The sequence below is a fragment of the Sardina pilchardus genome, chromosome 13 (assembly GCF_963854185.1).
Source record: "Sardina pilchardus chromosome 13, fSarPil1.1, whole genome shotgun sequence".
Lineage (NCBI taxonomy): Eukaryota > Metazoa > Chordata > Actinopteri > Clupeiformes > Clupeidae > Sardina > Sardina pilchardus.
Window position 1 is genome coordinate 17237187 of NC_085006.1, and position 15081 is coordinate 17252267.

At 41.5% G+C, this 15081-nt stretch overlaps 1 protein-coding gene across 1 annotated transcript in view; it reads right to left on the minus strand.

Moving 5' to 3' along the window:
- Positions 1-4112: 4112 nt before the first annotated feature.
- The window catches only part of postnb (periostin, osteoblast specific factor b), a 16298-nt gene continuing 5329 nt past the window's right edge, over positions 4113-15081 (minus strand). Inside the window, exons 4-22 of the mRNA XM_062552528.1 lie at positions 14735-14892; positions 14441-14605; positions 14172-14318; positions 13661-13802; positions 12152-12364; positions 11804-11938; positions 11142-11290; positions 10771-10907; positions 10190-10320; positions 9897-10027; positions 8139-8241; positions 6896-6963; positions 6656-6701; positions 6533-6562; positions 6165-6389; positions 5911-5931; positions 5262-5348; positions 5128-5169; positions 4113-4826 (exon numbers count right to left, since the gene is read on the minus strand). Of these exons, the coding sequence (XP_062408512.1) occupies positions 4777-4826; positions 5128-5169; positions 5262-5348; positions 5911-5931; positions 6165-6389; positions 6533-6562; positions 6656-6701; positions 6896-6963; positions 8139-8241; positions 9897-10027; positions 10190-10320; positions 10771-10907; positions 11142-11290; positions 11804-11938; positions 12152-12364; positions 13661-13802; positions 14172-14318; positions 14441-14605; positions 14735-14892 (2180 nt within the window). The 3' untranslated portion in view covers positions 4113-4776. The remainder of the gene's footprint in view (positions 4827-5127; positions 5170-5261; positions 5349-5910; positions 5932-6164; positions 6390-6532; positions 6563-6655; positions 6702-6895; positions 6964-8138; positions 8242-9896; positions 10028-10189; positions 10321-10770; positions 10908-11141; positions 11291-11803; positions 11939-12151; positions 12365-13660; positions 13803-14171; positions 14319-14440; positions 14606-14734; positions 14893-15081) is intronic.

Genomic DNA, 15081 nt, shown 5'->3' on the forward strand with positions numbered 1-15081 from the left:
CTGACATCAAACAGGCAATTTACGCACATAGAGCTGTGAAAAGTAAAACACGAGTTTCAAACATTAATAGCGTGCGTGTTATTTAGGAACGCAACCTTTTAAATTAGCATGCTTACTTTCGTGGTGCCGTCTTGTAGGCTACTCTTTGCATGCAGAGAAACCCTCGTTAGTTGTTACAGATCAGGCATGTGGGCTTTGCATTAATACAATTAGGGAGGATGAAGGCATAGTTCTCTGTCCATTCATCATTAAAGATCCTGTTTTCGCTGTTAACTTTTCTCTTCAGATTTTTTCATAGTGCCATTTTTTGACAGCTAACAGCAACGCGTGGAAATGTTTTTCTGGTGTTTTTTTATTATTATTTTTTAAAGACACAGGCATATAATAGCGCCCCCAATGACCAGTCGACAAATTTAACCTACATCAGCCTGCTTGAATGTCATTTCAAGAGCGCCTATCATTTTTACCTCCTCCGATATTAATGAATTAAATTAGCCATTGTTTTGGTTGTGAACTTGTGGCCCGCTATAAATGGCTCGGAAAATATCTGGCCCGAGGCCAAACTTAATTGCCGACCCCTGCACTACTGGCTATCACCAGACTAAGGAAGGAATAACCTATGAATTAGAATCTAATTGAATTATTAATTTTCCTCAACAACTGTAATTGATTAATTATTAGTCTTTTTTTTTCAAATCTTTCAAATCATTTAATGACATAACTCGATGATAGTTACTTTCCAACCCTGTGGGTACAATCACAATACTACTGACTGTTTTACAATACATTTCTGGGGTAAGGTGGTAAGTAGAAAAGACATGTTATTTTTTTATATACGGTGGAATGAAATATGACTTCTTGCCTGTGAGCTTTCCAAGAGACAGACAATTTACTACAGATGTAGCCTGGCGAAGGAAAGTTTTCACAGTCTATATTTTCATCCCAATTAAGAGTGTGGTTTACACATGGCCTGTGAATATGTTAATCTGAGCCAGTCCCCTTATAAATGTGCCTTTGGATGCAAGGGTTCCACTTCACACATGCTTATCAAAATTACTTTCGATTGGCAGCATCAAGAGAATTTCTGAGATAAAAACCCCCAAAGAAACCTAGATGAAACCTAGATGCCTACCCCGTGTTGTAGTTCCTCTTGCACCTCTACCTTTGGTTAAGTCCAATTAAACTGCCCTTAGTAGCTACGAAAACGGGAAGATTGATGCCACCTGGCAGAGGGTGTTTCCTAGGTCCCCTTAACTCCTGGGGTGGCGTAGTTGACAACAAACCTCAAGAAAATGATTATTTATGTCAAGATAAGAAGGTAATTATCATACTATCTTAACAAACTTTGTTGTATTGAGATAGCAAGATAATTATTCAATCATCTCAAGATAACAGGCTTCAACTCCAGGCATCTACAGTGTACTGCCTTCCATAATCTGTTGTGTGATGTTCTGCTGTGCAGTGTCAAACGATCTGATAACAAATATGTCTGTCCGCCAAACAATCTCAAAGGCTTTGCGCTCTGCTGCTCCTAGTCATGACTCCTATTAGCAAGTAGGCCTGGTAAATTCGATTCTTTTTAAGGACTCGGGTTATTCTGAGTCACTCACTGAACTGATCCGGGTTATGCGAGTCACTTGAGTCATGAGTCAGTATTGCTAAATCGCCAAGAAAACGCAGTCCTAGCCCCATTGTCTCTAACCACTAACGTGCGGACTCACTATTCAGATCTGGTATTTTTGAATCTGCAATGTTACTGGCTTTATTATGACATTCTCTTCGATGAAAGTGGAGTTAATAAATGTTGATGGACCCAGACTTTGGCTACCAGTGTAGTAACAAGCATTTATTTTAAAGTGGCACACATCCACTCATGACAATGTAGCCGGCTGATTCGCGCGGCTCAATTCAACTGACAGGCTCGGTTTCTGGCTCTGCGGGAAGTTCTTATCTCGGACTGCCTGTGTGCACCATAGACCTAAAAGAATGTGTGCACACAGACTCGCTAGAGTTGACTTGTGGAGTGGATGCCTACAAAATTGTAAGTTATAGGCCTACAACTTTTGGCAGCTAAGATGTCTAGGACTAGCTTAAGATGTCTGTGTGTGGCGCTGTTTATCATTTTAAATTAGATTGTAGTAGGACTCAACTGATCCGGGTTAATGATGCTAGAGACTCGCGACTCATGGGTTAATTTAAAGACACGGGTGAAAGATCCGGGTGAGTCAGGACTCAACCAGCTCTATTAGCAAGTCTCCTGCCAGGAGCAAATGAGAAGCTCCTGATCGTTGCCCCATTACTGTCTGGACAATATGATTCACTAGTGTAGCCTTGAGGTCAGCTGTTTATGATTAAAATGTCTACACAACATTGTTGTTAACTTCTCTGGAGAGGTAGAATGTATTGGCTGACCTCGGAGAGCTCATGCAGTGCACATTAAACAAGAGGTAGCGGTTGTAGATGGCCGTCAAAGTACCTGGTGTGTAGATTGATTTAGTTTGGTCCAATCTACATCCTTATGGATTGGGCCCAGGGTCAATGGGGAGGTCAAAAGGTGGTTAAGTGTTTATCAACAGCTGTAGCAGTTGTTGTCAACCCTCTTTATGCAATAGTCTCTTGTAGTGTTGGTACTGGTAGAAGTAGATTCCTAATCTGACGCTTGCCAGATCCTTGTAGTTCGCTGTGGAGCTCAGCGAAACGCCTCTGGTGGAGCATGGCGGAACTACAAGGGTCTGGCGAGAGTCAGGCTAGTAGATTATAGCTAATCGGAGTAAAGTAAGTTGTTCCAAGTTAAAGGGGAAACAATTTTCTAAAAGCCAGGGCCAATGTTACTGGCAATGACAGGCTCTTTTCTATGGAACATCAATCATCAACAGACCTTTTATTCAAACGCAGAGGGGAGTGTGCTACGAAAAGTATTAATGGCCTGAAGTATAAAATTTCCTTTTGAGCAGAGAGCACAAAAAGCATGCTTCATGTGTACTAAAATGTCTGTTGGGCTTTCCATTTTGTAGACAAATGCCTGGAGGTAAATAAACTGTGTTCTGTCAACGTAATAGATATTTCCTTTGATGACATGAAAAAGCCAAATGAAAGACCTTTGGACCAATGCAGAAAGCTGCCTGTCCACAGATGCAATGTCTGTTTGAACGTTGATGTCATTGTTTTGCTCAAATTGTTTTGTCATGGATTATGTTCAGTCATGAAAGCAAAGGCTGCATGAACTCTCCTAAGACTTTTGAACTGACGCTGAAGCCGGTGACTTTTAATAGCCTTTGCTGTTATGTAGTCTGCAATGTGCTGTCAGGATGTATTAGACCGAAGGCAGATCTTGCACATTATACCCTCAGGAATATATCCCATGGCATTAACTTAATTCATTCTTTACTCAACACAGAGTTCTACAAGAATCTTTCACTTCTGTGAACAGAATGTGCGCACATTCTGATATCTGAAGTGATGGACATGCATCTGTAGTATTTGTCGTGTTTGTCAGTGATGTATCTTTGTAGTTTAACTAATCTATTGTATAGTGTATATATTTTTTTGTTTTTCAAATAAAACTGAATTGCTGATTTGATGTCATTTTCACAGGCCATGTGTAAACCACACTCTTAATTGGGATGAAAATATAGACTGTGAAAACTTTCCTTGGCCAGGCTACATCTGTAGTAAATTGTCTGTCTCTTGGAAAGCTCACAGGCAAGAAGTCATATTTCTGATTGTTAATTTCATTCCACCGTTATAAAAAAAAATAACATGTCTTTGTCTACTTTCTTATCCCAGAAAAAAACAGTCTAAAACATCAGGTTATACAAGAATAATATTCAGATTTACAGATTATTGTATGACATGGTTGGGTGACAGGGAATTAAGGTGATCCAGACTGTGAATGAAAACATTCATGCTATCCTCACAATTTATACAGTTGGGGGAACCACTGGAGGAGTCCTTTGAAGCATGTGTTATGACAAGTGATCCCAAAGATAGCAAAAAACGCCCTTGTCGCAGAGCCTTCTGCTTTGAACATACAGTAGGCCCATCAGTGTGAATTGCATAACCAAAAGACAAACAAAGAGTGCGAGCAGGCACTGACTGAGCTGAAACAAGGGTCATCTCCAGGAAAATGTTTTATTGGGCACTTTGTGAACATTGGAACAAAACTGTTAACACATGTTGTGTAGCTGTGTACATCAAGGTAACAGCAACAGCAACAACATAATGGAAAGGTTGAAATGCAATCTCCACAGGGACCCTTTGTATAGACACCTCAGCTGTAGGAAAGGATGCAGAAAGCCCAACTATTGGGGGAAAATAAGATAGTGGGGCAGAACTTGGCAAAAGTCAAGGATTTATAACAAAAAACAATGTACCCAATAATTATCTTAAGAAGCATTTTTTTCCAAACAAAATAGCACCATAAACCATGCAGAGGTATATCCTAGCCGGACTTCTACTGACAGTCTTTGACAATAGTCATCAGTCTATTCTTTAACTTGGTGATCTGAACAGTCTTTCCTCATTTGCAAAACCTCAGTGGACCAGTTTACAATATTTACATACTACTTGGATAACTTGATGGAACCAAACCACTTTTGAACCACATTTCGCATTCGCATTACATTGAGACAACACAATTAATCCGATTTTTTAGGTCAGTTAAACAAGTTCGATCTGCAAGCCCTTTTGCCTGCGTGGATGCAGATCTTCACTTCAGCTAGCTGAAGTCAATTTTTCTTTCTCAGGATTTTCTTGGCCAGATTGTCCTTGCACTCCTTATACTGACGCCTGGGGCTCAGCCAGTCTGGTTCTTCTTCTGGTTCCGCCTGAAGACAGAGAACATGCAATGAGTACAATGAGTAATTGTTTCAGTATAGACTTTTAATAAACTGTTTTACACACACACACACACACACACACACACACACACACACACACACACACACACACACACACACACACACACACACACACACACACATATATATATATATGTATAATATCAAAAATATTGCTACAACTTTACAGTGAAATTAATTAAATGGAAGTTGATGAAATTGATTACAGTACGGCTTGCTTATTTATCCTATTTTGATTTACTTATATACTGTAGATTACTGTACTTACTCTGAACTCTTCTGACAGGAACACGCCTCACACCTGATCCCGCTGCAATTAAACATATGGACAAAGTAAAGAATCAGTTTTGTCACAACAATCCAAAGTAATGTACTGTATACAGATTCAGAGGCGAGTCGAACCTTGAATCATTTTGGTGAGTCTGTCTGATTCTCCGTCGGTCAGCTGGGAGTTACCCTCAATGTTTGAGATGCTGGAGAACTCGAAACCTGCACACAAAAAAGAACAGGAGAAATACAAATGAATGGATGAAATAGTTACCTGTTGTGTGTCTAATGGTTACCTGCCATTTTACATATAGTACATCATGTCACTTAGATATTGTGCTTTGAGCTAGTAGATATGGTGATCATAGACCTTTGAAGTTCGCCTACAAATATAGATCCAAAGCTGCCATCTTTGCCCATATAAGGAGTTCCAGGTATTAATTGAAGCTAACTGCCTATGGCAAGTTTCAATGCAAAGATTGAGGTAGCAAAGATCAAAGTGTGCCATCTTCACCTACTGAAGATCACAGTATCCACTTGAAGGCAGAGGACAAAACTTTGTAGCGCAAAACGTCTGCATTTCCAATTTCGTCTTCCCCGTGAGAGTTTAACAGGTGCGAAAATTCAAAATCCCCATGTTATTTTGCCAGAGAAAAAATCTCAAGATAAGGATCTCCTTATTTGGGCAAAGATGGTGGCTTTTTTGTAGGCAAACTTCAGAGGTCTATGGCCATTACCACACAGTGATCACACATAGCAACTCAAATCATTTGATGTTACTTACCTCCTGCATCTACATCAGAACCTGCCAAAGACAAATGCATTACATTAGTATGTTTGCCACTTTTGTACATACTGTACATCATTTTGTTTACATGAAACATATATTTGCTAGCTTTCAAATACTAATTGAATGGACCAATGACTATGCATACAGATAGTATAGTATATACACAGTATAGTGTACACAGTATAGTGTGTATACACAGTGCTACTGGTACAGTATGTATATATGTTAGCTGTAGTTTTGTCAAGTACCTGAGACAACAACTCTAGTCATGGTTGGTTCTCCCTCAATGACACGTGTGACCTTTGTAATAGAGGGCTGTCCTTCAATGACTCTGGTAACTTTGGTGAATGAGGGCTCCCCTTCGATGACTCTTGTCACTTTGGTGAACGTGGGCTCCCCTTCAATGACTCTTGTAACTTTGGTGATTGTGGGTTCACCCTCAATCACCCTGGTGATTTTGGTGACCTCGGGCTCTGAAGAGGAAAACGTTTATTATATGAGGAAAGAGGAAAGAATTTCTGAATACATTACTTCAATCACAAGACTTTGTATATTTTGGTCTAATTTCATCATGTACAATGCATTTAAGCAAAATTGGGCTTCTGTGCAACATTACCTCTTTCGATAACACGTGTAATGGTCCTCTCTGTAGAAAAAAAAAGCAAGGACCATTAACGTCAAATTTTCCTCAGGTTTTTTTTTCTTGTTATATAATGATAGTAATTATTTGCAAACTTACTCATAAACGTCAGTGGAATCTCCTGGTATCGGTATCCAGGGACATACTGCATTGGAACAGAGAAAGATAGAGAGAGGGAGAGGAGGTTAATGCCTTTCCGTGCAAAATGATTACGCTGCCATTTCCGACCCCAGTTCGTGCCTGGCCCTGTTTAATCATTAGGTTGCATCAGAGCCTCCAGCCCGGTGCTTGCCTCTCCCTCGTGTGAGATGGTTGTGTGGGCATGCCTGGATATCATACCCTGATCTCAATGTACTTGATGATCCTCCTCAGTAGCGTTAAAAGGTCCTGGCTTCCAACTGGCATCTCTTCAGAGGGAGAGCACAAAAGACAGTGTTAAGAGACCTCCGTGGTCTGTCTGTACATTGTGTGCTTTTTGCACTCTTGGTTTTTAATATAACATGAAAAATTCCAGGATAAGATTAAGAGCATCTGGATTTGAAGTCTCGCAATGTTTTTGAAGTTGGTGATAAAAAGTTTTGAGTGAAATCATCTGGCAGGGTGCAACGGCCAAAGACCTAGCATAATGCCAGTAATATTCAAGGCTTATCAAACATGATTTCACTTAGTGGCGAACTAATTTCACAATTTCTTAATCCAGTTATAGGAGCATTCGGATGATGTTTCACATAGATCTCTGTTTCTTGGTCACCGAGTACTGTCGTTACTAAATCCACCCACCCCCCCAAAGAAAACAAACAAACAAACAAACAAACAAAAAACAATTGCTTCTACCTAGCTCGAGTTGCTGCAACCAACATATTTTAAACAATGAAATGCATATTGTTTCACCAAAATGGCAGATATCAGCAAAACCTTATCTGTAGTAAGTAGCAGACTACCATTGCCAACTACTACAGCAATCAGAATGAGAAAATATACAGTATATCTATTGATTTTTGGTGGATATTTTAAACATTTAAATGCGTACTGTTTCACCATGTCAGATATCAGCAAAAATTCACTTGTAGTAAGTAGCAGACTACCATTGTAAACTACTACAGCAATCTCAATGAAAAAAATATATACTTATTGATTTTTGGTGCATTTTTTACACATTTAAATGCGTACTGTTTCACCATAATGTCAGATATCAGCAAAACTTCACCTGTAGCAAGTATCAGGCTACCAATGGCAACTACTACAGCAATCAGAATGAGAAAATGTATATTTATTGATTTTTGGTGCATTTTTTAACATTTAAATGCGTACTGTATCACCATAATGTCAGATATCAGCAAAACTTCACCTGTAATAAGTAATAAGACTACCATGGCAACTACTACAGCAATCAGAATGAGAAAATGTCAGCAATCAGAATGAGAATATGCCTTTCAAAAACAAATATCCAGCAAATATCAAACCTGCTGCTAACTTTTACCCGCTTACCAACAGATCTCGATGGCCTCGAGAAACTGAGATTTATATGGAACAGCGACGGGATACTCCTTTACACACAAAGATGTTTGCTGAGAATAAATACCTCCAGGGTATAGAAGGCTCTTAACAAAATGCACAACTCCATTGGTGGCCATTATGTCAGACTCCGGAACCTTGATGGTGTTCACCTGCATAGTGTTGTTCACCTGGATAAAAAAAGGTGTCGCCACAAAGACAACATCAGTGGATCTGACATTTACTCCTCTCGTGGGAGTATCAACAATATTTTGGCAGCCTATAGCAGCAAAACACCACTGACAAATCTTTGTTAAACGGGAACTGAATGTCTTTGTTGATTTGACAAATTCTCCCTAATCCCATATGAGACCCCATTTTCGCTGGATGATGAATGTACAGTAGACAGCAAGGAAGGACAACCAGAGAAAATTGTTGTACTTCCTCCAGCCATTCACTTGTCTGTCTCACTACCAGAGAAACAACAGATTCATTCTGTCCTCTTGTTTCTGAAATTAATTAAACAGCTGGCCGCCTCCTCGGCGGTGGAAATAACATAAGCCAGCTTTTACTGCAACCTGGCGTGCCCTGTCACGGTTCTGCACTGCTGGTCTGCAACAGATGAACAAATTAAAAACAGCTGCGGCCTGCATCTTTACATGCTCTCTACAGTTCTCCTGTGAGAAGACACAGATATGTAGCACGTGGGAGGGAGGGGGAAATCCTCGCAGAATGCATAGCGTAATTTTTTTTTTTTTTTTTAAATCTCTTTTCCAGGACGGATGGTCAGACATCCTCTGATGGCGAGCCGGGGCATTGTAAATGCAATCCATGGCAGGGAGCACGGTGTTGCACAGAGGAAGTCCTCAGTGTTGGGTTCATGCAGGACATACTGTACTGTACAGTAGGAACGCACAGAAACGGATGGGACTTTTCAATAGAAGGTAGAGTAGGTTTAGTACAATTAGAGTATTAGGGTCACGTTGAAGGAAAAAAAAACGATTTTGAGAATAAAGTCATAATATTACGAGATAGAAGTTAAAATATATCATGAGAATGATGATGTCATAAAATAAAGTGGAAACAGTCCAAATGTTAATTCTACACGATTAAAGTCTAAGTGTTACAAGATTAGGTCATATTACTTAGCAACCAATGGTGGAGAGGGCGCTGCTACATAAAACCCCTGCTGTAGTACTTTCGATGTTGGAGATGTCATGCTCGCTGATGTACTGCTTCTTCTGGTTCTAGGATCTTAACGATCAAGCGAATTGTTTCTTGTGAACTCCCTCCCTTCTTGTGAACTCCCTTTTGGATTGCAGAGTGATGCAACCAGTGATAGCTCTGCAGTCAACCACTACTCCACAAACATGGCCATTTATTCCCAGTCCATGTGGTTCTTTGTCGTCTTAACATCTTCTCGCATAATCTTTCTAGAGTCCTTATGCTTACGATGACATGGTGCTGATGTGCCAAAAGATGAGCTATTTCAACTTTTTATGACTTTTTTTCTTGAGACATTTCAACTTTTATCTTGTAACATTTTAACTTGTATTGCATAACATTATAATGACCTTATTGTCATAACATTTTGACTTTTGTCTCATAAATGTATTCTCGTTTCAACATTTCAACTTGGTTCTTGCAATATAATGACTCTACTCTCAAAATCTCTAAATGTTTTATCTTCCGAGTGGCCCTAAAACTTAGTCGAAGTTTATACTGTCTGCAGTGCATTTACTACAGTATTGTTGTGCTTTTGTATAGAAGTCGTTTGTATGAAGGAACTGTTTTACTTTAATCTGATACGGAAATAATACCCTGTACTTTGTTTGACTGTACTTACAAGCATAACCTTCAGGTTATTTCCCTGCAGTGTCTTGAAGAGGTTGGTGACGCCGGTCTCGAGTCCACCGCCGATGAAGACGCCGTTGGTGATGTGGTAGAGCAGGATGGTACGCAGGGCATTAGGGTCCCCTAAACAAGAGAGAGAACGACTTAAATTATCGTCTTCGAAGGTCAATATCAGGTAATAATGACCTAATAATAATAATAGTTCAACACTTACATGGTTATAATTCTGTATGTAATTGTGTAATTATGTAATGGAACAAAAGAACAATAGAGGTGTTGACATACTTGTCAGCATGTCAATGTCACGTTGGCTCAGGCCAGCAAAGGCTTCGTCAGTCGGGGCAAACAAGGTGAAGTCTCCCTCCTGCTTCAGCAAGTCAGTCAAGCCCGCAGTCTCCATCAGGGACAGGAATTTCCTGCCGCCAACATAAACACCGCTCTCTTATCACCATGACAACATTTACTCCAAATCAAGTTTTGCTCTCTACGGTGAATTTCCCCTTGGGGATAAATAATACGGTAGGTCTGTATTGAGCATCATTGCACATTTATTACTGTAGGTCTTTATTCAACAATTTCTTATTCTCACTCAATAGGTCAATTTGTCCTGGTAAATCCCTTATTAAAATGTACTACGGATCAAAATAGAAAATACAGCCTTCTAATACATTGTGTTAATATGTTATTATTCTGTCAACATAAGTCACATATTCAGACAGTGAATTAGCAGTCTATAAATATTTACCAAGAATAAATGACCTGTTGATTAAGAATGAGAAATTGTTCAATAAAGACCCAATATATATGCTAAAGTAAAGTGTGACCCAAGAGGCTTATTTAAGGCCTTTGTGGCCTTATTCCCGTACCTAAAGTTTCCGTTGTCCGTGAGGATCTTGTACATGGATAACTCTGCTGGCTTGAGGAAGGCAGCCATAAGGTGCAGTGCCCCGTTGCTTCCCTCCTTACTGCCTCTCACCAGACAGGAATTCTCGATGCAGACAGCCTGCCAGACGCATACCATCAAGACATGTAATAGCACTCCCCAAGACATGACTAAGTACACAAGAAGATATATGTGCACATCACATCCATCAATCACAACTTGTCCACTCCCACACCCAATCTAGTAGCTGTTATCGAGTATTTGAAATGAGCTTGGCGTTTTTCAAGCAATAAGTGGGATTATGTTGAAAGCTGGCCTAAGGGCTCTTTATGTTCATTGTACGAGGTAACTTACAGTTCTGTAGATGAACACCCTGAGGAACTTCCCGGAGATGGTCTCCAAAAGCTGGCCGTTGTACAGCTGGCTGAGCACAATCTTCTCCTTCAGAACGTGGTTCTCCAGGACCATCTTCAGCAGGCGCTGGTCCATGGCCATCACCTCATCTGAGGGTTAAAAAGCAAAACTCAGTCAGCCATTTCATGTGAGCTGAACGGCTGTTTGAGAGCAGACAGGCACACAAAGGTCAGACATGTTGTTAACTCCTAATGTTGACCTAGGCAATATATACTGAGCTGTAGCTTGCAGCAACTTCTCCTCCAGCCATAAATCAGTGAATTATTTTTTCATTAATCACAACAACATGACTTCTGGCTTGCCGGGTGGCCATGTTGTGCGATCTCTCTGGGGGATATCCGAGAATGATTCATTGGCACCGTAAAGAGCAGGCTTGCGGAGCTGCAAGACCAACATCGTAAAAGACCATCACTGGGGACCTCTTTCACACTTCCAGGACCGGAGGACCTGTCCATGTGTCATCACGTGGACAGGAGACGCCTGGTGCCTTTGCCAAGCTCGACAGCACAGCACTGTGCGTGGAATATTTGCACACCTGCTGATCGAGGAAGCAGGAGGACAGAACGCCTTGCTTAGGAGGACAGGACAGAGGAGTGACTCACCGGTAAAAGCTTTATTCATGGGAGCCAGCAGTGTGTACTCTGCCTGAGGTCTCATGGATGAGGCCAGACCCAACTCAAACAGCATGTCGCCAAATGTCGACTGGGAGGTGCCCACCAGCTCCACCACCTGTTTGGCTTAGAGGATTAAGGAAATGTCCTATTAGTTTAGAATCCCTTTTACGCATGTACTTTTTAAAATGTGAAACAATGCCCACACAGCTATTCAAATGCATTTGAAATCTGCTTAACACAACATATATTACAGAGGGTTTTGGATTTGCGCTTAATCAAAAATTTGATCAAATTTTTGATTAATCTAAATGAAGAGGCTAACAAACCAACACTAACCTGAGTCTGGCATGAGGACCTGATCGATAAGGTGGACAACACCATTGCTGGTCACAATGTCCTTCTTCAGCACCATCTTGACGCCGTTCACGGTCACGCTGTCGCCGTCGCAGCCGATCTCGATGTTGGTGCCCTCCAGGGTCTCGTAGGAGGCCCCGGACATGATGGCCTCGGAGCACTGCAGTGTGTTCAGCAGGTGGTAGTTGAGCAGGGCTGTGTGTGTGTGTGTGTGTGTGTGTGTGTGTGTGTGTAGGGGGGGGGGGGGGGGGGGGCAAGCAGAGAGCGGAAACGATGAGCACACCTGAAATGAATCCCTCTGGCTGACTTCACTTCCAGCTCATTGCACTTTGTGACATTTGTGGTGGAGAAGGAAGCTAGCCGTCATTTCATTCAGATTCAAGAGCAACACAGCGTGAATGGGCAACCATAAAGGGCCGCTGCGCTGCATACAGTATATACTGCATGTGTACAACGCCATGTACTTGTTTAAACCGTAAGAACTTCATGAAGATTACATGATGGAAAGTCCATTCGCAAGAACTCACGCTATACTCCTAAACACATTTGCAGATAACGCTGTGGGCTGCTAAGGGGTGATAGCGTGTGCATGGAATTTTACAGTGTTGCAACAGAGTGTTTATGAACCTAATAACCTTCATATCCCTCGGATCCCAACGGGCCCTTTCCTGAGTAATCCTTGTGGCGGATTCGAGTCATTGCTCTTCAAATGAAGTGGTCTGATCTGGCAGTAAAAGGCAGATGTGGGCCTCATAAAATGGCTGAGGCTTGAATTGGTGCCAGTTCTCACTGGTTTGTAAATGAGGCAGCTGCTTCATGCCCTCGCTCCCTGCCAAGGTGTGTTGGGTGTAATTGAGGTGCGAGGATGCTCAATTTACAAGATCTGCTGATTTCTATCAAAAGCAACCCTGTATCATGGCCTTTTTTTGCCCTTACAAAGACATCTCTCAAGCACTCCATTTGAGGAGAGGTGAGGTTTGCCTCAGTGTAACTTGAATCTTCATAAGACTCGTGATACTGAGACTTTGTGAAGTTATGGGCACACGCTGATAGTCCAAATGCAAATTCAGGAGCTCCTCTGAAATAATCACTGAAATCTAAGCCTCCTTTTCACTTTCTGTAAGCTGTGGTCGGTGGAATGTTTTCCAACTGTCTCAACTGTCTCATCTTGAAGATTACAGCGCCATGTCACATCTTTTTCAAATAAAAATCCTTAGAAGAATATACATTTACAAACCGTGTTTGGGTTGACTGACCGTATAAAATACCTTGGGTGAGAGGCACACTGAAACCGGCATTTTCCGGAGCCTTCATGTTTCTGAGCTCTTCAAAGCTCGTAGGACTTACTGTGTCGCCTGTCACCAATAATAGCCTTTGAATTCGGTTCCTATACTCCTTATTGTCCCCATGTGTGCGCCTTGGCTTTCTATTTGTCGAAAGCATTCCACAGAGGCCCTGAGGCCCTATTTCTCTGCGGGCCACTGCGTTTACCTTGGAGAGCGTTCTGGTCTCCCATGATCCTCTCCAGGATATCGCTGTTGATTTTGTCGAAGGCTTCGTTTGTCGGCGCGAACATGGTGTAGTGTCCTGGCTCGCCCAGTTTATCCAGCAGGCCAGAGGCAGAGGCGGCAGTCTAGGTGTCAGACAGAGATGAATGTAAGGCAGCATGGACACTATCAAACCGTAGAAATCACCTAACCTACACATATACGACTACAATACCACAATGGCTATTACTTACTTTTAGAATACTGTATTTATAGATACTGTAGGAGGATTTTAAATGTGTCCTTAGGCATTCCAAAGTAGAGACCACTTTTGAAGGTGGAAATTGCAACTAGTCTGAATGTTAGTAAGTGTTGTGCCATAAAGGTCCACAGGAGCTCCCCAAGACTAGAGGACATCACCTTGGCAGAATGCTTAAATGTGAATGGATGACATAGGATATCAGCTAGCTAATCAACAGTCCTTTCTGCCATGGTTGTCAATTGGCTTCCCTCACCATCAGGGAGCTGAGGTCATCATCTGTCTCGATCACGTCCTGGATGGTCCTCCCCACGGCTGTGATGACGCGGTCAATGACGTGCACCACGCCGTTTGTGGCCACCTGGTTACCGTGGATGATCCTGGCGCAGTTCACTGTGACGATCTGATATCAAGAGCACAGAAAATGGTTGTCTTTTTGGCACCATTTCCATTTCCAACATTTCAATACACTCAGTTTCCAGACCATTTAGATTAGCAGTGGTGCAGCTCTGGAGTGGCTCTTACCCCGTTGGAGTAGTGGTTAATCTGCAGGTTGAGGTCGTTGTACATGGAGGGGACCATCATGCCGTTCTTCAGGTCCTTAGTCAGCAGACGTTTGTTGATCATGTGGTAGTGCAGGGCATTGTACAACTCGATGTTAACATTGCTAACCAATGAACTTCTTATTTCCTGTGAGAGAGAAAGAGGGAGAGCGAGAGAGAGAGGCAGACAGACAGACAGACAGAGATATCATCAACATAATCTCCTTGCTGTGGTTGAATTTTATAAATACAAATTTGACATGAGACATGTTTTTACTGGCTCCAGAAGATCCCAAGCCTCGTTGCTGGGGGCAAAGAATGTGTAAGATCCAGTTCCCTCAATCTCTTCCCTCAGTTGGGAACGGTCCGAGTAGTCTTGGGTGGTAATAGCCTTCACCAATCCAAGTGTGCCGTACACGTTATCAATTGGCATCACTGAGGAGGAGACACATTTGTCATTGATTGGCATTACTTACAATCATTTGGAACATATTACACGTGATTCAATTGAACACTTTATATGCTTTGAATTTTTTTAGCTTACTGTCCAAGTAATACATAGATGTATGTAAAAAACAGTTTTGTGTAATAACTCACAATTACACATAACTAAACTTAACCATG